Below are 21,191 nucleotides of genomic sequence, written 5' to 3'. Positions count from 1 at the left end.
GTTCGTGTCGGGGTTTACCATTAATTTTATGGTTTTTACATTTTTCACATGGTTTCGTTTTTATGCGTATTTTATTTATTACGATTTTTTGTGGTTTTTGGTTTAGTTTTTGATATGATTTAAATTCATTTTTCAGCTCAATCTGCCGGAATGGATTTTTCATTAGTTTTTGACGCCTCAAAAAAAAAAAACACTTGCACATTCGGCATTTGAGTTACACTTTTGTTGTTGTTGTTGGCTTGCAAACCGGAAACAGCAAGTGAAAATGTTAATTTCCGCTTTTAGGCGCAGTCCTCACACAGGCACACAGACACAATACATACACACATGTACGTATGCTATTTCCAATGTCATTTTTGTTGTAAAAATAGGCCCAATGATTTTTTTTTTTTTCTGTTTTTCGGGCGAGCCAAAAGAAAGCCGAAACCGAAACAGAAGCTGAGAGGCAATGAGTGAACAAGAAAGCGGCAGAGCACAGAGAGAGAGAGAGAGACACGGAGGTGGAAAATCGGAGAAAGTGTGTGCCAGAAAACGAGCGAGAACGAGAGAGAGATGAAGCGAGGAGGCTCTGGCTTGTGTGCCTTGAATGTCCTTTACCTATTGATTTTCAGACCCGCACCAACACCTTCGTCTCCATTTTCGCTTGTATTTATGTTTATTTGTCTTTACCTTCATCTACACTTCTCTTTACTCCCTCTCTCTCTCTCTCTCTTCACTTTTGGTTCACTCTTTTGGGTTCGTTTTGCAGTTGAAACTATTGGCACTGATTGAGATTGTTTTTTGTTTTTGGCGCGAGTTTTCAGTGTTTTTTGTTGTTGCGTTTTTTAGTTGGGAAGAACAACCTTGAACCTTTCGGGTAGATGGTGCCCCAGGAGCAAGCAGCCGCACAGGTAAGCACACACATGCACGCACACGCACACACACACGGGTGTAGAGAGAGAGAGAGAGAAAGAGAGGGATTTATCCTGGTCTGGTTATAAATACAAGGGAAGGTGCCTATGCCTATGCCTAAGAGTGCCCACGCCTACAGCTACATGGCTGCTGATGCCTTCATTATCCACTTTTTCCACTTGTTTTTTTGCACATAATTTCTAAATTTGTAAAAGTTTTCTCTCACGCACACACACACGCCTTGGTGGTCCTTCAGGACATCATCAAGTTGCAGTCAACTTTCACTTTGCGACACACGACCGCACGAACGGCACAAAAAAAAGACACAAAAAAAGAACCGACTCAAAGTGTGTCAACCAATAGTTTTTTGGAGTTGAATTCGAACGGGAAAGTACACAGAGAGAAGCCACAAAGAGGATGTGGGATGCAGGATAGCGGATGGAGGATGAGAGTAGAATAAGTGGCAGGTGAGGTAAGTAGAGGCAAGTTGCGGAAGAGGAGGATGCTGCTGCTCTGGCCGGAGGTGATTCTCCCGTTGGTTTGATTTGTATTTTTCATATTTCGTATTTTTCGTACGTGCTTGTACGAGGAGTACGAGGAGCATTGCTCGATGGGCCTTCCAGTGCGGGTGCGGATGTGGAGTCGGTGGCGGTGGCGGGTGCGGGGGCGCGTGCCCTCTGGAAGAAGCGCGCAAAACGTGGAGAGACCCAGCCGAGAACCAAACGAAACGAAACGAAGCGAAACGATGGGAAACTGGGAAGTGCAACGCAGTGAAACGAGACGAAAATGGATAGCGAGAGTGAACGAGTGGAATGGAACGAACGAACGAGCGAACGAACGAAGGAGCAACAACAACAAACGCGGACGAAAGGACGAAAGGCGACAAATGCTGCTGGGGCCATAAGTGGCAAGCGAGAAATTGAAGCGTGTAAGCGCTTAACTGGCGCTGTAATGACACCAACACACACGCACACCCACAGAAGTACACCCTCCCCACACACACACACACAAACAGGTAGTACGTATGCGTGTGTGTGTGTATAACAAAACACAGCAGCAGCACGAGGGCAAAAGCTCTCGTGAGTCATGGATGGGATGGGATGGGATGGAAACGAGCGACCGGAGAGACCAGCGACACGAGCAAAAGGAAACGAAACGTAGCGAAACACGATGAAAACGAAACGTATGTAATGGGATGGGACGGGATGGATGTGAGAGCGAGCGAACGAGTGGGAGCAGGGAGAGTAAGGTGTTGGGTGGGCGGCCATGCACAATGGGAAACTTGTTGGCGGATTTATGCAACACACAGACGGTGGGAGGTGGCATGAAGAGAGTGGATCGAGACGAGTACGAGAATATGAATACGAGCAGGAATGCGAATACGAATACGAATAAGAGTACGAATACCAAGCGAAACACGAAAGGACACAACGCACATGGCCCGTTTTGTGCGTGTCCTGCGTTCATTTACCGTTGTGCCGTGTGCCGCTTTTTCTCTCTTCTGTTCATTCTCTCTCTCTCTCTCTCTCTCTCTGTGTGTGTGTGTCCCCCCGCGCTTGTTGGCGTTTCCTGCTTTGTTCGGTGCTTCGTGTGGCTGTCGCCTAGTCAAAAGCTTTTCTCGCTCGCTCTCTCTCTCTCTCTCTCCCTCTCTCTTTCGAGCGTCCTTCTGCCATTATCTTGGCAGTTATTATCAGACGCCTCTTACCTATACATCACCCGAAACCAGCTCCTGCTCTCTGTCTCCCCCCACACTCACTCTTTCTCTCTCTCTCTCTCTGTCCCTCCTGCAGACGGGAGTGTTAAGCAGCTGTCAAGTTTGCTTTTATTTTGTCTCAATTTTCTTCGCTTTTTTAGTTGATTTTTCTTTTTTTTTGGTGTTTGTTTTTTCGTTTTTCGTTGCGTCTGCGTGCTTGGTGTTATTGCAGCTGTATGTGTGTGTGTGTGTGTGTGTGTGTGTGTGTGTGTGTGTATGTGTGTTTGTTGGTCCCCGAGGGCCGGCCGGGCCTGTCCTATGCTGTACTGTCCTGGCTAGGCCCCAGCGAGCCGGGCTCCTCATTGCCCAAGCCCCCCAAACCCACCCAACCGCCTCCGTTCAGCCACCATCCAACGTCAGCGTCATGAATTTCGTTTCCTTCTTTGGGTCTGATTCTGCTATTTTTTTTGTCGGTGTGCGCAGTAAATACTTCACCCTCACCCTCACCCTCACCCGCACCCACCTTACACCCCACAACCCAAAGGCAGAGAGAGCTGGAGAAGGAGAGACGGAGACATCCACTCACGCCTCTGTGTCGCTTTTGTCTTGTCACGCATTTTATGGAGGCCCTCGCTCCATGACAGGACAGAGAGAGAGGCCAACTCAACCGAACTGAGATGAACTGAAGCGAGCTCAACTGAACTCAACTGAATCTAACGTGGCTGAGAACTGGGCTAAGAACTGCTGGGGCTGAATATGTAGATGAACAGGAGAAGGTGCAGATGAACTCAAGCTAAGGATGCTGCCAGAGAACTTTCTTACAGGCTAAAGGCCAAAACAGAGTCCAAGTGCAGCTCGAGATGATGAAAGATCAGAAATGCAAGCTGCGAGCTCTGGCAAAATCCAGAAATTTGAACTAAAATATGGAACCAAACCGAAGTTAAAGCTGAATCTCATCTCGAGTTGCATATTTGCACAATGTCGGGCGGGCGTTTTGCATGGAGCGACGGCACGAACAAAGGGGATGGCCGGGATGCCAGAGATGAATATGTAGCAGGGAACAAAAGACTCAAGTCCAGGGGCCAAAAAGAGTTTCCGTTGCAACTGTTTGTTTTTTATTTTCCAGCAGCTAAGCTGAAAGCTGGAAGCTGGAAGCCAATGCTGAAAGGAATTTGCAGTCACAATGAGGACAGGGGGAAGACAGACTTTCAAATTTCTTTACAAATTAAAGCCAAGTCCAGGAAGCATAAGTATTCTTGACTCTGATCAATGTAAATGAATTGTGCGTCGCTTCTAGGGGGCTTCGAGGCTGTTCAACTGAGCGACTGAGAAGCTCAAGATTGTAGCGGAGCATTCCAAATCGAGGTGGAGAAATGACCAGATGCAAGAAATAATCCAAAAGAAAAACATTTAACAAATAAACACAAATGCAAATCAAAACGAAATCAAAGCAAGCAGAAACGCAATAAAAATAAAAATACATACAACTCCATGGCATCGTCCATGGCAGCAGGCGGATTGCGGATGGCGGATGGTAATCTGACCTCGCTCTTCGATCGGTTTTCAATTAGTTATCCAAGGATTGGCAAGTGTTCCACACACTTGTCGCTTATAGATGCTAATTGATTGATGGTCAAACTGCATTATGCCATGGGCTACCCCGTACCCCGTACCCTGCCCCCCTAGTACATCCCTTTCGTAGCCATTCGTCTCTGTGTTCTGCCATCTGCTGTCTGCCGATTCCCGAGCATGATTCCCCCTCTCATTGAGCAATTTTTAATCAATTTAGATTAGCTTCTCCACCCTTGCTTCTACCTCGCGCTCTATATATCGAAGTGTACGATGTTTGTGTTTGTGTTTCTGCTCTTGCTTGTGCCTGTGTTGGTGCAACAGTTTGATGCTCACACATCCTGCAGCTTGAGGCAATATCCAGAGGAAGGAAGCCATCTATCAATCGGTTGCTGAAGCGAGTGTGTTTTTGGCATCGCTCAAAGGTCAGCCGGTGGGGGACACCAGGGTGAGCTGGTGACACGAAATTGAGCGTTTGCCAACAGCGACTGCCAAATTGCAGCCAGGTGAAAAGCCTGCAGCGGCAGATGAACGGCAGATGAATAGCGGACTCCGCCTCTGCCCCTACCTCTGACCTCTAATTGATTTTGGCCAGATTCTGCAAGCTGATAGGGCGGGATTTGGTGCCAAATTGCAGTCCAGATTGCAGGGCCAACAGGGCGTATGATTAGTGCATACATTGCACATACATATGTACATATGTACGTTGTGCTGGCAGACACACGCACACAGAGGGTACAGATTTTCTCTTACTTCTGGGCAGTACTTTCCATGTGTGGTGTGTGTCCGAATTGCCCATAAATATGGTCATGGAGCGAACGACCATTAATAATACTTGAACCAACATAAATCATACATCATTTAGCTCGATTTCCATTTGCAATCTTGATGTATCTTTAAGAGTACAATTGGGCCGAGGTTTGGAGTTTCATGGAGTATTCGTAGCATCTCTCCCGGCATGTCATTAGAGCATTTCCATGAAGATTGTTGGGTTATATTTTTGAAGGCTAAACAAAATTCCTAAGCAGTTCTTTCATTCTTTCTTCTTTTCTTGCTACCCTTTAAAGAGATTTTCGCAGAGTCCTGCCCCCATCCACAGCCTAATTCCCATTCTCTTTTGCATTCGTATTTTTTTTGTGTCTTTTTTTTGTTGCTGGCTTTTGCTTTGTCGTGTGTGACTGTGGCTGTGTCTGTGCGAGAAGATGAACACAAAGCACAGAGCAAGGAATGCTGTGGATAGAGAGTGGGGCAGGCCCACACACACACAGACAGGAGCACCAGAAGCACAAGAAGCAGCAGCAGAAGCAAATTGCCTTTGGAACGTCCTTAAGAAGGATATACCTCAAAAATATTGCTTACAGCGGAATTGTTACTGTTACCGCTGCTGCCTCTGCCACTGCCACTGCCTCTGACTCTGGCTCTGCTTCTTGCTCTTCAGGTATGCCTCTTCATGGCACTGCCACTGGCACTGCCAGTGGAATGGGAGGAGATGCCTACTCAGCTGTTTGGCATCTTAATAACTTTCTCCCACCAACTCGCTGTCTCTCTCTTTCCCGCTGCCATTGTCTCGCTCGCTCGCTCTCTCTCTCTCTCTCTCTCTCTCTCTCTCTGGCTACCCCGTATGCGTGTGCGTGTGTGTCTGAGTTGACAATATGTTATGATGGAAACTACAGATACCACAGATACCACTGTCAGTGCCAGTGCCCACTGTTCTACTCTGCCTCTGGTAGCGGCCACTTGTTTAGTTTCATTTGGTTATAAATACAATTCTGTTTTGTTCTGCTCTGCTCTGCGCTGTTGTTGTCTCTGCTGTTCGATTTATTGCTGAAATGTGTGGCATGTCACAGGAATGCTCGATGCTCGGAACGGGGGCATTCTCGCAGCATTGGCCACCCATCCACTGTCCCATCCACCAATATCCTCTATTTATTCTGGCTGCGTTTTGTGCACAGAAACAGATACAGATAGATGTGTAAATACTATACACGATTACTACTTAGGCATTTAGTGTGTAATTTCTTTTCTTTCTCTTGAGTTTTGATGTCTTTGATGTGTCAAGGTTAAACACTCGCATGGTGGCGGGGGGTTGGTCATTTTATATATTGTATTTATCATTCGATTTGTCTTTAGATTTATCTATAGATTTATCATTGCATTTATCTTCATTTAAATTTGTTTCTTTACGCCAGCCACGCTCTCCCTTTGCCTTTCCCTTTTTCCCTGTTTGCCTATTCCTTTAGCTTCGATTATTTTGGCCGCCTTTTGTGGCACTCCGCTCCACTCTCTGCGGCCTTCTCTCCCACTTCTCACACTTATTTGCACTTATTTCTAATTTCGAATTTCCTTCGGGCTTCGGGCTTCCCGCTTTCTTCTCGTTTTCAGCATTCTCTTCGCGCTTTCTTCATGGTTTGGTTTCTGCTTCTTCACTTTCTTTTGCACTCACAACAACAAAAATAGAAGCGAAAAAAAAACAGGCTGCTCAATTCTCTCTTTGTGCCTTTCTTTCTTTCGCTTTCGGTTTTTTTTTTTTTTTAGTGTGTGTTACCGTAAGCCAGAACTCTGTTCGACTTTTATTCTTTCTCGCCTTTCGCGTTCCCGTTATTCGTAATTCGTTTATCGTCTGTCGCCTGTCGCTGCTGCTGCTGCTCGGTTGCCCCGCGGCAGTATATGGAACGCCACACCACGAATTGGCAATGGAACGGCGAACGGCGCAACGGCTAAACGGCTAAACGGTACACGGTACACACGGCTAACGGTATACGTCGACCTGCTGGCTGCGTGAGACTGAAGCGTGCCGCCAACGGTCCAACGGTTCAACGGAGCAGCTAGCGACGCCTTCGTTCGTTTCAGTTCCGTTCGTTTCACGTTTCGTGTGCTTCACTCCCTTCCCTCTTTGCCTCTTTCCCTCCTTCCCTCCTCCCATCTTTGCTTCTGCTATTGCTTCTGCCTGTGCTTCAGCCTCAGCTTCAGCTTCTGTTTCTGCCTTTGCTCTTCTCCGCTGCGCTTTTGTTGATGCTGCGCGCCACGCGCTTTACAGCTGAGTACGACGGCAGAGCTGGAAGCTTCCACGGTAGCACCGTCGCCTGTCAGCTGTCAGGCGACAGACGCGCTTACGGGCATCCAGGCAGCGCCAGCGCCAGTGCCATTCCAGGCTTCCACTGCGCTGTTGGCAGCTTTGTCCAGATTTTGTCAATGAATAAAGCTCTGCTCAGCTGTCAAAAGCTGCTAATGATGGCCATAGAGAGCGAGAGCAAGCGCGTGTAAGAATTTATATAGATGTATTCAACAGACAGAAGACTCATTCGATAACACGTTCATTTATTCACGAATTTAAATGTTTTTTTTTTTAAATAATCTTCATAGATATCCGTTTTGTCCGTTGCAACTATAGCACTTGGAATGTAATGGAATTGGAACGCTGTCGACTGTCAACACTGCGAGCTTTCAGTGGAGCCAAGCCAAGAAGTCGGAAGCTGTGGCGAGGCTGTGCTCGCCTGCAGCTTCGCAGCGGAAAGCTACCATCATGGACCAGCACCGGAAAGCTCCGCCTCGACTTTTCTGTCCGGATGCTGGGCGCGCACTCAAATCGGAAAGGAAAGCTGAAATGTCCAGAGGGTCATCGTCATGGCCCACATTACCCACATCACAGTACAGTTCACCGCCCCCGTGTGACGTACGAAAGCGTTCCGGAGGATGTGTGCGGTGTCCGTCCTCCGTCCTCGTCTGACTGTCAAGGCTGCAGCCACACACGCGCTCGTCTAATGCGATTAACCCGCCACATGCCACACGCCACATGCCACATGGCCACATGGCCACAAGCCAGGCAAAACCCACAAAATCCATATACCATGTGGATGCCCACTGGCCCATGCCACATGCAGCTTGCCGAATGTTGCAACTCTGGCTATCGCTGCTGCTGCAGGGACAAACAACTGAAATTGAGTTGAGTTGAGTTGATACGAGTGTATCCGTAGCCGTATCCTCGTATCCTCGTATCCGTATTTGTATCCCCTGCACCACTCGTACCAAATCAATTAGTCAGGTCAGGCCAGCGGAAAAGGCCGTGGAAAGGCTCGCTGGCTGCTGCATGCTGCTTCCTGCATGGTGGATGGTGGATGCTGCAACCAAATTACGTTTGAACTTTACCAAAGAGACCACTCTCGGCTTCGGGGGCGCAATGCACTGAAGGCTACACTGATTAAGGATTCAATTGATTGAGTGACACCATTGAATTCGCAACCGAATATAGAAGTCAAGGGCGCTCCATTAGGGAAGTCAACTCTGGGTTTTAGGCACATCCAAGAGATATGAAATATAGATACATATAATCCAGATTCATTCCAGATTCATTTCAGTTTCATTGCTCGGAAACGTTGCCACTTGGCAGTTGCAGTTGGCAAACAATTCAATTAGGAGCTCAATTTAAATTTAAAGAATTAGAAAGATGTCAAGGAGACGGAGCGGAAAAATCTTCGTTGGACAATGTTGGTGGGGCTGGCAACAACAAACATTCTTGAGTCCGTCTTGGCCGGCTCCTTGAGGTGCAGGCAGCAAATGAAAATGAAATATTTTAACAGCTATTTGACACACCCCAACCCCGTTGTGGAGCATCTCTAAGGATGCAGCAACGTCCTGCATTCTGCTTCAATTAACAGAGAACAGAATTTATTACGAATTCCTGCATTTTGTAACAAAAGCCATGACTACGACGGAATGCTCCTTAAACTAGGAAAAAAAAAACAGATTGAATCCTGGAAAAACTTTTGCTCCTGACGAACAGTCTGCAATTGAATTTCCAAGGGAAATTAAACATTTATGAGAACTAAATTGATATTTTCTGCACTCGCTGTTCACCCATAAATATGTGCCACATCCAAAAGAGCTTCCGCATCTGGCTCGCAGTGGCTGCCAGTCTGCGTGCTTAATCGATTATGGCCTCGCTGAAAAGTAGGCCTAAGGACAAACAAAATATCTCTGACGTTCTCTCTTTACGCATACACATGTACATATGTATGTGTGTGACTGGCTCGTAATAAATGGGAAGCTCGAATTGCGGTTGCGGCAAAAGTCGGACTCCATCAATTAGCCAAAGAGGCGACACAGAGGGGCCACAGCGTTGCCACAGCGAGGCCTGGCCGGAATTTATTTTTGGCAATGGCCAAAAGGGGAACAAGCCCAGTGACGCACACGCATAACAGCAACAGCAATGGCAGTGAAGTTCTGAAGGATAACAACGCTAATAATGGTAGCCATAGTCGGGAATGCACTTAACCGCAGTCCAATCTTAAACTCAAACTGAAACTGAAACTCAAACTAAAGTCAAAAACTGTGTGGGGTGGGAGGGCGGAAGCTCATGAAATTTTGAGTGTCTTGTTTTACATTTGTAACCCAGCGCCAAGCTGGCGCCTACCCCCCTCCATTCTCTTCGCCCTCTCTCTCACTCTCTCTGTGTCTGCCACGTTGCACCTTGCCCCTGCATTCGGTTGCTGCATTTCGGTGTGTTTTTTTTGTGTTCGTTCTTTCGTGCTTTTCGCTCGCTTGTTAAGCTGCCAAATTTATGGCAAACCATTCCCACCAGATCAGAGCAGAGCAGAGCCGAAAGAGTGGTGCAAAGGAGAGTGTGTTGCATAAATAGGGGACAGGGACGGGCATGAGGCGATTGCATGTTGCTAGCTGCTGGCTGGTTGCTGGTATCTGGTTGCCTCACAATTTCGGGTGTCTGCTTAACGAGGATAACAATAAAGAACTCGACCAGAATCCGGGCGGGCACTCGTTGTGTGCATTCGTTGTAGGGGAACCCTGTCCCATCGAATTAACTGAGTTCCCTCTGTAACTGAATCGAAATTCCTAAAATATTGAAGGCCCAAAGCCCAGCTCCATATGCTCTCTGAAACAATTCTAAAAACTGAATACTCGAAGAGAGAATTGCATTGAGGTGTGTGGGTTTTATGTGCACTGTGCACATGTAACAAGAATTTTTAATTGGATATGTAAAAGGCAACACAACCAACAACAAGTAGACAACAAATATGGGAATACAACTCAATTGCTATCTGCTGGCTGCTGGCTGCACTCAACTGAAAGTGCACTCTGCCAGGGCACAGTGCACCGAAATGTGGTTGCAGTTTGCAGTTTTGATTTTTGACCTTATTATGCACATCGGAAATGGAGTTCTGTTGAAGACAGAAGACAGAAGACAGGTCCCTGGCAGATGGAGACATGCATCTCATCACATCGCATTGCATATTCCGCTATTGGTAGAAGGACAACGGACAGCAGCAACTCAACAGCGATTCAACAACGCAAAACAAAACACACACACAAAAAAAAGCAGCAGCAGCAGCAGCAGCAGGAGGATGTCAGTGGCAGTGCCGAAAATGTTGCCCGCAGCTTTGGCCGACTTTCCGGCTGGCTGTGGGCCTGCTCCTGGCTCCTAGGACCCTCTCAGGGACCCGAAGCAACTGCATAAAATATTCGACTAGGGGAGCGACAGTCAGTGAGTGAGAGAGTGAGTGAGCGAGGACACAAAATATACATATTTTTGAGCAAAGAGCCGCAGAAAAGAAAAATGAGGCAAATGCCGGATCCATCGACGGGGGGGGGGGGAAGCAGCAGCAGCACCAAAAAAATGTGTGCAGCGCAGCAAAACAACGTGCAAAATTGATGGCGCAAACGAAGCGAACTGCAGCTGCAGCTGCAATGGCGCCACACAGCAAAGGACCAAGTGACCAGCAGGCTGCAGGCAGATTCAAATGTGGCAGATTTGAATGTGGATGAGAGTGGGAGAAGGGAGCAGGGAGCAGGGGACATTGGTGGATGGATTGCGGAGTCTGCTCATCGTCGCTGCATCGTTTCGCCGTTCAAATTGCTTGTCACTTCCGGCCGCCACTCTTTCTCTCTGTCTCTCCCTCTGCCGCTCTTCTGTCTCTAGCTACCGCCATCCATCTTTTGCTCTGTTTTTTCTCTCTCTCTCTCCAATATATTCACTGGGTGGTACGTACGTTCTAGTGCCCGGTGGAGTGTGAAATATGGCTGGCGCTTCAAAGTTGGCCTTCGATTTTTCATAACAATCGCATATTTATATTGGCAGCGTACTCTGCCACTCTGCCACACTGCCACTCTGCCACGCTGCCACTCTGCCCCAGTGCATCTCTCCGTCGCTTTACAAAACTTTCCCCCACTTTCTCTCGATTATGCAAGCGGAAAGTTCTTTTGCCAAGTTGCCTTTTGTGGCCTTTGCCTTTGCCTTTCCCAACGCTCGAGAAACTCCCAAAAAAGAAAACAACAAAAATTTGGAAAATAAAACCAATGAAAAGTTTTCTATGGTCGCCTTGTCTGGGACTTTCCCCGCAAAACTGTCGATGTTGTCGATAATTTATTGGCGGTGTTTAGGCGGGCAATCGATAATTTTAATAACTGATTATGCAAATGCGATTCCAGGGCATATTTATGGATTTGTGGGGAGAGAAATGAGAGCTCTGGATTTCGGAATAAAATGAATGGATATATTTAGGCGCAATTTATGTGCTTTTATCACTGCAAAGAGAATCGGTTGACCATTATTTATGGATTGCTTATCAAAGGATTAGTTGGAGGGAAAAGCATTCGACATTTATTTGCACGAGCGCTTATCGAAACTCCATCAAATAATTCTAGTTAGAGGACTTCTAAGACTAAGGCGAAGGCTCTCTCTCTCTCTCTCTCTCTCTGGCTTTCCCCATCTTATTCGCTCTCTGCTCTCCATGGCTCTGATTGCTGTGCGAATGCACGTGAGTGCCTGGCACGTAGCCTCAATAAGCTGGGACGCAGGTGGAGCAGCTGTTCGCACTGCTTGCCTTCTGGGGGGCACCCACTGACATCCTTCAGCCCTCTCTCGCTTGCACTTGGCTCGATTTAAATGTGTGTCATGCTGTTAATTTGCAGCACGACCGCCAACGGCAGCAGCCAAAGGACCAACTGACTCTGTCTGGTCTGGTCTGGCCTGCTGCAGAGGTGTGATGCTGGATGGCTGGATGGATGGAAGTTGGAAGCTGAAAAAGCATACAGACTCGTTTGAGGAAACTCTGGCGACGCCTCGACTGGGCTTGTGCGGCTCGTCGTCAGCGTGTCTGCGGCTCTGAGACTATCTGACAGCAGCGACAGCAGCGACAGCGGCAGAAGACCGTCATCCCAGCCATTTGATGCTCTTGGCAGGCAGTTGGCAACTGCAGCCACAGCCACAGCCAGACGGGACATACGGGTAGCATTTCGGAGCATTTGTCAACGTCATTAGTTGCACTCTCGAGTGCTTGATTATATTGAAATGGCAAAATGGCAAATGGAAATGTATTCCAGCTGCTCCTACCCTCTGCACCTGCCCCTGTGCCTCCCACGATAATCTACATAAATCGGCTTAAGATTGTGTCTCCGGCAATCACTCAACGGAGTCAAGGATTCCCCCAAGGACTTATCACAGCTTGCCCGAAAAAGTATGCAGCGAACATATTTCCCGCTTAATTAATTGCAATCGTTTTCTGTTGATTAAGCTGCTTGCCGCACACTCAGCTCATGCGAGAGACACATGCGATGAGACTCATAAGTTGCAACAGAAGGACCCGGAGAAGGAGCTCCAATTGAAATGCGAATGCCGCTTCGATGGCTCTGCTGCCCCTCGACAATGCCACATTGTTGCAAGAGCAGAGATGATACTGTTGCAAAACGAGTGCGCCATGAACTGCTAGTGGATTCTCAGCCGCGCCCCTTTGGCAATTAAATGAATTTCAATGAGCCGAAGGAGAGAATGTGACTGAGAATTGCGAGCAGGCATTCGCTCCGCTCCTCTTTTTGTGTTCGCCTCCTCGTTGTCGCGACATTCTGTCTCAATAGGCGACTGCCACGCCTACCGCTACGGGTATGGCTCCAATACGGTCTCCGGTCCAGTGGGTCACAGAGCCTAGCGAAATTCTGGGACATAAACCAGACCAAAATAAGTGCCACGGAGCAGAGCAGAGCAGAGCAGCAGAGCTACTGACACTAATGCAACAAAATTGAAGTAGAGACAAGTGGAAATGTCCTTGAGGATGCAGCATACACACAGCTACAAACAGGCACACACACAGCCACACATTCACACACAGAGACACATACACATGTTTCTGCTTAACCGATTCTCCTCGCTCTCTTTTTATGGCCAACAGAGTTTTCATTTTTGTTTTTGCTATTTCTGGCGAATGCTGCAGCGCTGTGACGTCACTTGACAAACACACACACACACACACACAGACACATGCAGCAATAGCAAATGGAGTTGCTAGAGAGAGAGAGAGGTAGAGAGAGAGGTAGAGAGAGTCAGTGTGAAAGCGGCTTGGGGGAAAAGCCTGAGAAATGTGTAAATTGCTGCTGCATTTTGGGCATGTTTAATGTAATTACCAAAAGGCTTTCAGTGCACATTGCACAGTGCACACTGTGGCCACTGCCACACCTCTTGCGGGACTCTCGACTCCGCCCTGCTTGGCATTCAGCCAAAAAAATATCATTCTATAAAATACGAGCTTAAGCACAAGGAAAGGCACACAAAAGTCCAATAAGAAACTTCTTCAACACAGAAAAAATAGCCAAAAGGAAAGAAAGAGAATTTTGAGAGCAATGAAAAACAAAAAACAGAAAATGGCGCACTGGAAAATCCCCCACCCCTACTATACGTTCCCTGTCCCCCTTACCCAGTGTGCCGTGTGGTCGGTCGGCTGCCCAAAAGTTTTCTAGGAGGCTTTTGAGCGAATTCAAAGCATACTCGTATATGGCAGGCGTACTCCATATAAGGTTAAGGGTGTAAGGGAGTGGAGAGTTGAGCGGGTGTGCGGGGTGGCGGGGCGGGGCGGCTGCTTAGCGCCTTGCAGCTTGAACAAAATAACATTTTGGCTTACGTTTTTTGCCTCTTTTATTTTGTAGGTAGAAAAGGCAAAGGCGCACACAGCCAGCCGATGCAGATACACAGATACATTGGCCAAAGGATACACAAGGGTAGTAGGAGGATGGAGGAGGAGGTGGCAGCTTTCAGCTGCACTTCCCAGCCAGCTCCCAGTTCCCTGAGCTGTGGATACAAATGTATCTAGATGAAAGTTTCGCTCCGTCAAGTGCCCCAACTTGAATGTGCCGCCAAACCCCGCCCACCCAAATGGCAATGCTCGTCTTTGTTCTTGATTTAGTTTGACTTTAGTCACGTTTATTGCGCTTTTAGGACAAGTTCCTCCAAGTTTCCCACTGCAGATGCCAGAGATTCAAGAGCGGGAAACTGGGCGCGAGCAGATGGGCGCCTGGCAGGTGCGGATAAGTGCCGCAAGCGGCGCCATATGTAACGGTAAAAGTATCCTTTATGCTGCAGCAACAAAACACAGCCTTCGACTGTTTGTATCTTTATTTGATTGTGCGGCAGCATGGTCTATATTGTCTGCAGAAACACGGATTAGAGTGCCTCACTCTGCCAACAGCAAAAAGGGGGCCAAGTCCACAGGGCAGCCACACAGACAGACAGTAAGGAAGCACCTGAAAGAGTGTCGGGTATGGGATAACTCTCTGAAAGAGTCAACTGAGAAAAGAGACTTAATCTAAAGATGTATCGTCGGAAGGGGTATCCTCCACATAATTATGTAAATATTTGGATTAAAATGAAAGTTTTTGCTTATGGTTTTTTGTCATACCCGTAACCATCGAGTGAGTTGCGCTGCTGCTGTTCACGTAGTTGCAACTTTCGCTCGGCGATCTTCTTTTGCTCCTCCTTTTGCTCGAGCTGCTCCTTTTGGTGTTGCTGCTGCTGCTGCTGCTTCTTGCGGTGCTGGCGATCCTCACCGAGGCCATAGAGGCCGGCAACGGCGGCCATGCCACAGCCGCCACCCGTTCACCAAATGGCCGCCAAACACGCGCACCGCCCGCCACTGGCCACGACTATGTTGATTATTATAATGAGGACACACTGTGGACACACTGTGGACTGCCGCGTATCACTTGAAAGTTTCTCTTTTTGTCACTCGTTGGTGCATCGATCGATTGTACTCGCATTGCCTTCTACTGCTGCTACTGCTGCTGCTGCTGCATTCATTTTGATATTCATTTGGATCTGGTGTGTTAGGATGAGGAATGTAGGATCATGCTGATGCCTATACAGGTGCTGGGCTTGAATCGATTTCTACATTTTGGGGCTACCGGCATGGGTTATGTAAGCGTATTGCGTAATGCCTGCCCCCATAATTGCATCGTTGCGGGCACCGCACACCGCACACCGCCCACTCGATGTTTGTTTTCCGCTCAGATTGAAACAGCCAAACAAAAGGCGATGCCGCCAAACCCACAACCTCTGCCCCACTGCCCCACCGCCCAACCATCAACCCTGCAGCCTGAATGAAAGTGAATCACATCAAATCAAATCGAACAGAATCGAATTGAATCGAATTGAATTGAATCGAAATCGAAATCAACTCAAGCCAAGGCAAACAGAAAAACACACAGACACACACACACACAGAAACACACACACACATACACATACAGCCACACAAAAGCAAATCCGAAATGCGGCATTTGGCGGTAAGCGCGTAACGCGTAGCATGTGGCATGTTGAATGGGGCCCATTATCTATTATCAAAATGAAATTCAGAATGCCCTACCTCTACCACCACACCCCCATCTGGGTTTCGATCTCTATCCGAGACAGCAGCCAGCAGGCACCTACCTCTCTCTCTCATCTCATTATGTCTGACACTTTTCGAAGATGCCAAATTGCAGTTTTGCGACGACTCAAGCGGCATTTAATAAGCCCAAAAGGGTTCTGCCCCGGGGGGTTACGGGGGTTGTGCCGCAAATTGCTTCCGTGTTGAAATTGAGTTAACAATATCCCACCCCCACCCCTACACACACTTACATAGATAGAGAGAGAGAGAGAGTGTAAGGGGGGCCGCAGTTTATTGATTTATGCGCGACACCTCACATCACGTATACGCCTCGTGCCTCGTCCACTGCACTAATCTCGTACAGCAGATGGTAGTTCCGGGGTGCTCGAGGGTGTTTCGGTGCTGCTTCGAGTGGGTGTCGATGGTGTGTGTGTGCATTGGCCTATGGGGGTGCCGGTGCTCGGGGTGCAGCCATTAAGTGACAGTTGGCCGGCTGCACAGAGGCTTAAAATGCAATGCCAAACACTTGCGTTGACGATGCCTGTTCATGTAAGCGCATTAACTCATACCAGCAAAGGAAAGCGGCAGGTGGTTCACACACACACACACACACACACAGACCGAGACAGAGACGCGCTGGTAATGGCGGGGCATAGGCCCCTAGGTAGTCCCAGCAAGCGGCAAGCGGCAAGGTCAGGGCCAGAACGAGGGACAAGTCCAATGGCCATTCAATTATAGCTCTCACTCCCACTCTCGCACTGCCCTGGCCATGCTTTCGTGTGTGTGTGTGTGTGTGTGTGTAGGGAAAATAGGGAAATGAATAGAGGGAGGGCGCCGTCTGTTGTCTGGGCGATTTTGGTGGAATGGCTGGTGTGGGTTGGGCTGCCTGACTGTGACTGTGACACTGACACTGTCGGGGTGCTTACAAGCAAGCTCATATTCCACGTTGTCTGTTACCTTTACCTATGCTCAACCCGTGTGAAATCCCATGCCAGATGCATCCATCCCTTGGCTGAAAGTTATGCCAGAAATGCCATCCATTGTCCCCTCTTTGTGTTCACAAAAGTATTCAGAGAAGTATTCAGAGAAATATTCACTGAAGTATTTACAAGAAATGTATTTAAATGCAGCTGCAAGCTAAATATTTGCCATGCAATTCCCACGCCCCCCACGACAGACCCCTCACTTGTCCCACCAAATCACATAAATTCTGGAATTTATTTTGCATTCGGATATCTGCAATTTTTCCAACAGCATTCAGCATTCCCTTCCTTCCTGTGGCAATTACTCTGCTCATCAGAATTATCTTTAATCTGAATCTGAATCTGATGCGGCATGTTACATGCCACAGGGATGCTGGTCGTGGAACTCTGAATGGGACTGGCACTGCGACTGCGACTGGGAATGGGGAATGGAACTTTTCTGCCAAAAAGAGACCCATTCAACTCGTTATTAAATTAGAATCAACTTAATTAAATGAGACTCGTGTGTGTGTGTGTGTGTGTGTGTGTGTGTGTATGCGCGCTTGGATGCACTTCAACGCGTACACACACACACACACACACCCCATACCGCACTTCCTCCTCCTTCTCGTTCTCCTCCTCTGACTTTAATTGAGTTTTGTGCTAATTTGAAAGCAATAAAACAAAGCGAGCTCCATGACCGGCTAAAGGGGATTGCGGCGGGGGCGATATGGCGGCTTAAATGGTGGCTGGATGGGCGTGGCCCTTGCTCTCAGAATGCTTATTTAATGCGCTCTTCCAGCGCCGCAGCAGCTCTCCCCCCTGCCCTTTGTTTTTTGTATTTTTTTGCACATTGTTCGGACAACAGGTAAAATTTGTGGCATTTGTGGCAGGTAAAAGCGGCGTGGCAAGTGGGAGTGGGAGTGGGAGTGGCACTTGAATGGGTTTGGATAGTCTGTGTTCAGTGGGTTTCCGTGGCTAATGGCGGAACAAGTGGAGGTTTGCAATTGGCAAAATGTTAACATATGAAAATTGCATTTTCAGGAAATTTAACATTTCAATTTCAAGCACGAAAAACCGCACAAAAAGGATGCACTCAAACGGAAATCGAAACGAATAAATAAACAAAGGCAAAGTGAGAGACAAAGGCAAGAGGGGGACAGGCAAGAGGCAGCCACACAGCAGTCTAAAGAGCACGCTAAGGATCACTGCCTCAACACTCGCTTCCTGTTTGTCTGACAAGCAGATAAAATCTATTCCAAAATTCACAAAAAACTAAATTATTCAAACTAATGACAAGCCGCTCTCTCGCTCTGTCTCCCTGGGAACGGGTGCCCAGGCTCGTTCTCGCTCGCTCTCTCTCTCTCTCTCTCTCTCTTTGTGGCTATATTTATGCACTCTGCTAGTATATATGTATTTGTATTTGTATATGTATATGTATATAGAGAGCAGAGCAGCATGAACATATAGTTGAGAGATCCCCGTGGTGCCATAAACATTTCCAAGCATTTTCGCTTGCACAAATTATTGTTTTATGCACACAAGACACGGGGGACAACAGGCACAAAATTGGGATGGGAGTGGAAGGAGGGGAAGCTGCTTAATCTGCGGGAAGTCTTTGAGGTGTGGCTGTGGCACAAGGAGTGGAAAGGATGGTGGTTTGCCTGTTTTGTGGTTGCGGTTGCGGCGCTTGCGGTTGCCCTCCGAACATTCTGATTGATTGATTTGCCGCCAGGAGATGCAACCAGAGTGCAAATGGATTGAAGCCGTGGAGACACACAGAGCAAAGGAGAGACAGAGAGGGAGAGAGCGCGCAGGCATTGACAAACGAAAAACCAAACTAAACGAAAATCATTTACCAGAGGCAAATACAACATTTATCGATTCCTAAGTGACAGCGGACATGCCAATGCGATGGCGAGGGGGGAAACGCTGTGGGAAGTTAATGTGGGGTTAGGGTTAGGCGTTGGCCAAAGGTTGGGTAAACCACAAAACGGAGAGAGGAATAGTGGCAGGCAGGGAGCCCCCCAATAAATTGGAAATGACAGACAAAATATCAAAGCTGACGTCGTGCGGTGAAAACACCAAGAAAAACAACAACCGAAACAGAGAGGAAATATAAACGAAATGGAGGGAAAAAACGCGATTCGCTGCGTGCGTGCCTGGTCATTCCCCTTGGTCAGGGCAGCCAGAGAAATGGGAAAAGCTAGCTGCACCCACTCCGAGCCACCTCCACCCACTTACTGGCTGCAAAGTTCCATATCCCGAAGTGTAAACAAATCAAAGTGCGGCAAAGTGAGGAATTTTTGCCTTGCTGCCAATTTTTGAGCTCAAAACTGCGCTTAACATTCCCTCTCACCAATTAGGTTTCAGAGTTCGCGTAAATAATGTCTAAATAAGCCAAATATTCAGCTGGCAATTGAGGAAAAGCTAATGGAAATTATCAAGCTGCTCTTGTGACCAGCCAGCCAGGCAGCCGGGCAGGCAGGCAGGCAGCACTTGAAAGTTGTTTCGTATCAGAGTCTGGGCGGTGGGTGTGGCTGTGGCGTTTAATTCGTTTTTAATTAAAAATTCACACAAAATGTCTGCAGTGAAATTGCAATTTTTGCATTCAACACACACACACACACACACACGCACACATTTGCTTCACTTATTTTGCAGCATTTATTTGTGGCAGTTTTTCTTTTGGCTTTTTTCTCCCTCTTGGTTGTATTTCTATTGAGCTGCCACACTGCATGTGCTTATGTATGTATGTAAATGTATGGTTATGTATGCACATTTATTATTATATTTGTAGGCAAATATTTAATCGAAATTTTTGTTTCTCTCCTCATTTCCCAATATCTCTTCTTTCTGTAGTTTTAATTCCAATTTAAATTCCAAGCTGCCCCCGAAATGTGGAAAATTCTCCAGTTCATTGGCAGAAATGCTATGCCAAATTTTTGCCCATTGCATCTGCAATGCAATGCGAAGGATCGAATGCCTCTGCCTCGTGCTTTATTGTTTCGGAGACAAAGGAGAAATTAGGAGACCAACTGCCCCGTTGCCACGCTGCCCTGCCGACATTCTGGTCAAACCTTTTTGAATTCATAAAACTGCTAAAACTGCTTGACAAAGTCACAGTTTTGCTGGCCTTCTCTCACACACACACACACATACACACACACGTGCTGCTCCTCCTCCCTTACTCCTCCAAAGTGACAGGGATAATTGACACACGCACAGAGAGGCACTCACTCACATACGATACATAGTCTCACGCGTGTCGCATGTGTGTGCTCCTGCCCAGAGCACTTTGGAGTTTCCGTCACCTTTTCCCAGCCCCAGAGAGGGGGGGTGCTGGTGGTGGTGGTCGTTAGCCCCCAGTCAGGGTTAAGCTGTGGGTTTTTACAATTAATTTACCACAATTTGAAATCAAGTGTAGCGCAAGGATTCAAAGACAACCAACCCAAAACGCAAACGCAAAGGCAAAGGCGAAGCTCCCAGCCAGCCCCAAAAAGTAGGCAATGGATTTTTAAATTCCCCTCATGGCCAGAGTGTACGTGTGTGTGTGTACGTGTGCTCGTTCGTTCCCTATAGTGTTGTCGATTGGGCAACATTTTGTGTGTGTTATTTTTGGCTTTGCTAATACCATTAAAACTTTTTTTGTCCAACAGACCAAAGCCAGCAGGCAATGAGGAACAACAATGTAACAGAGAGAGACACACACACACACACACACACACACAAACAACAAGGGCAGCAAATAAAACAATGTGGAAACAACAACAGCAATAGCAGCAGCAACTACAAGGGCGAGCCACTGTTTCGGGGCATGCCACACAGAGAGCAGAGCAGGGCAGAGCAGAGAGCCCAAAGCACGGAGCACAGGGCCAGGCCAGAGTCGAACAATTAAGTTTGAGTTTAGTTTTAGAACTGCCTCGAATAGTTTCATGCCCAGCACTCAGAGACAGGCAGAGAGAGAGAGCGAGCGAGAGCGAGGACTTCAGGACTGACCTGGAGCTGCCGCCATGCCCCCTCGACAGACAGCAGGAAGAGGCGCAGAGGAAAAAGGAACTAGTAACAATGTTGCTGGTTATTAACATTTATAGTTTCGTGTCGGAGTCGAGTTGACTCTCCCCCTGTCCGCCTCTCTCTCTATCTCTCTGTCTTTCTCTTGTTTCTGCCCCCAAAAGGCCATTCCCCCTGTCTACCTGTCTCTGGCGCTTTCTCATTTTTTTTATTCCAAGTCCGTCCAACCTGCTGCTGTCTGGCGCTGGCGCTGGGTGGACACTTGTAAGCTGAACAAACGGACTGACTGAGTGACTGACTGCCTAGCAAATACCTCTGAGAAAATGACGTGTAGGAAAGGGCATACTGATTTGGGAGCAGGCCAAGGAGGAGCGTAGAATAAACATAAATCAGCAGTTTTAAGCCTGCATATAGCTGCCC

At 47.7% G+C, this 21,191-nt stretch overlaps 1 protein-coding gene across 15 annotated transcripts in view; it reads right to left on the bottom strand.

Annotated features, from left to right (window-relative positions):
* LOC117892502 (potassium voltage-gated channel protein Shaker) overlaps positions 1–21,191 on the bottom strand; it is a 106,003-nt gene that overhangs the window by 27,607 nt on the left and 57,205 nt on the right. For 2 of the 15 annotated variants that reach the window (XM_034798812.1, XM_034798822.1), the window contains exon 1: positions 14,830–15,065. The exons of 12 other annotated variants lie outside the window; for them this stretch is intronic. In XM_034798812.1, coding sequence (XP_034654703.1) covers positions 14,830–15,008 — 179 coding nt within the window. In that variant the 5' untranslated portion in view covers positions 15,009–15,065. Of the gene's footprint in view, positions 1–14,829; positions 15,066–21,191 lie in introns of those variants that run through there. One more of the 15 variants, XM_034798880.1, reaches the window with a different exon arrangement.

This window comes from Drosophila subobscura, chromosome A (genome assembly GCF_008121235.1).
Source record: "Drosophila subobscura isolate 14011-0131.10 chromosome A, UCBerk_Dsub_1.0, whole genome shotgun sequence".
In the NCBI taxonomy this organism is placed as follows: Eukaryota; Metazoa; Arthropoda; class Insecta; order Diptera; family Drosophilidae; genus Drosophila; species Drosophila subobscura.
The sequence above is the reverse complement of the archived record's forward strand: the minus strand, read 5'-3'. Positions and strand labels throughout refer to the sequence as shown.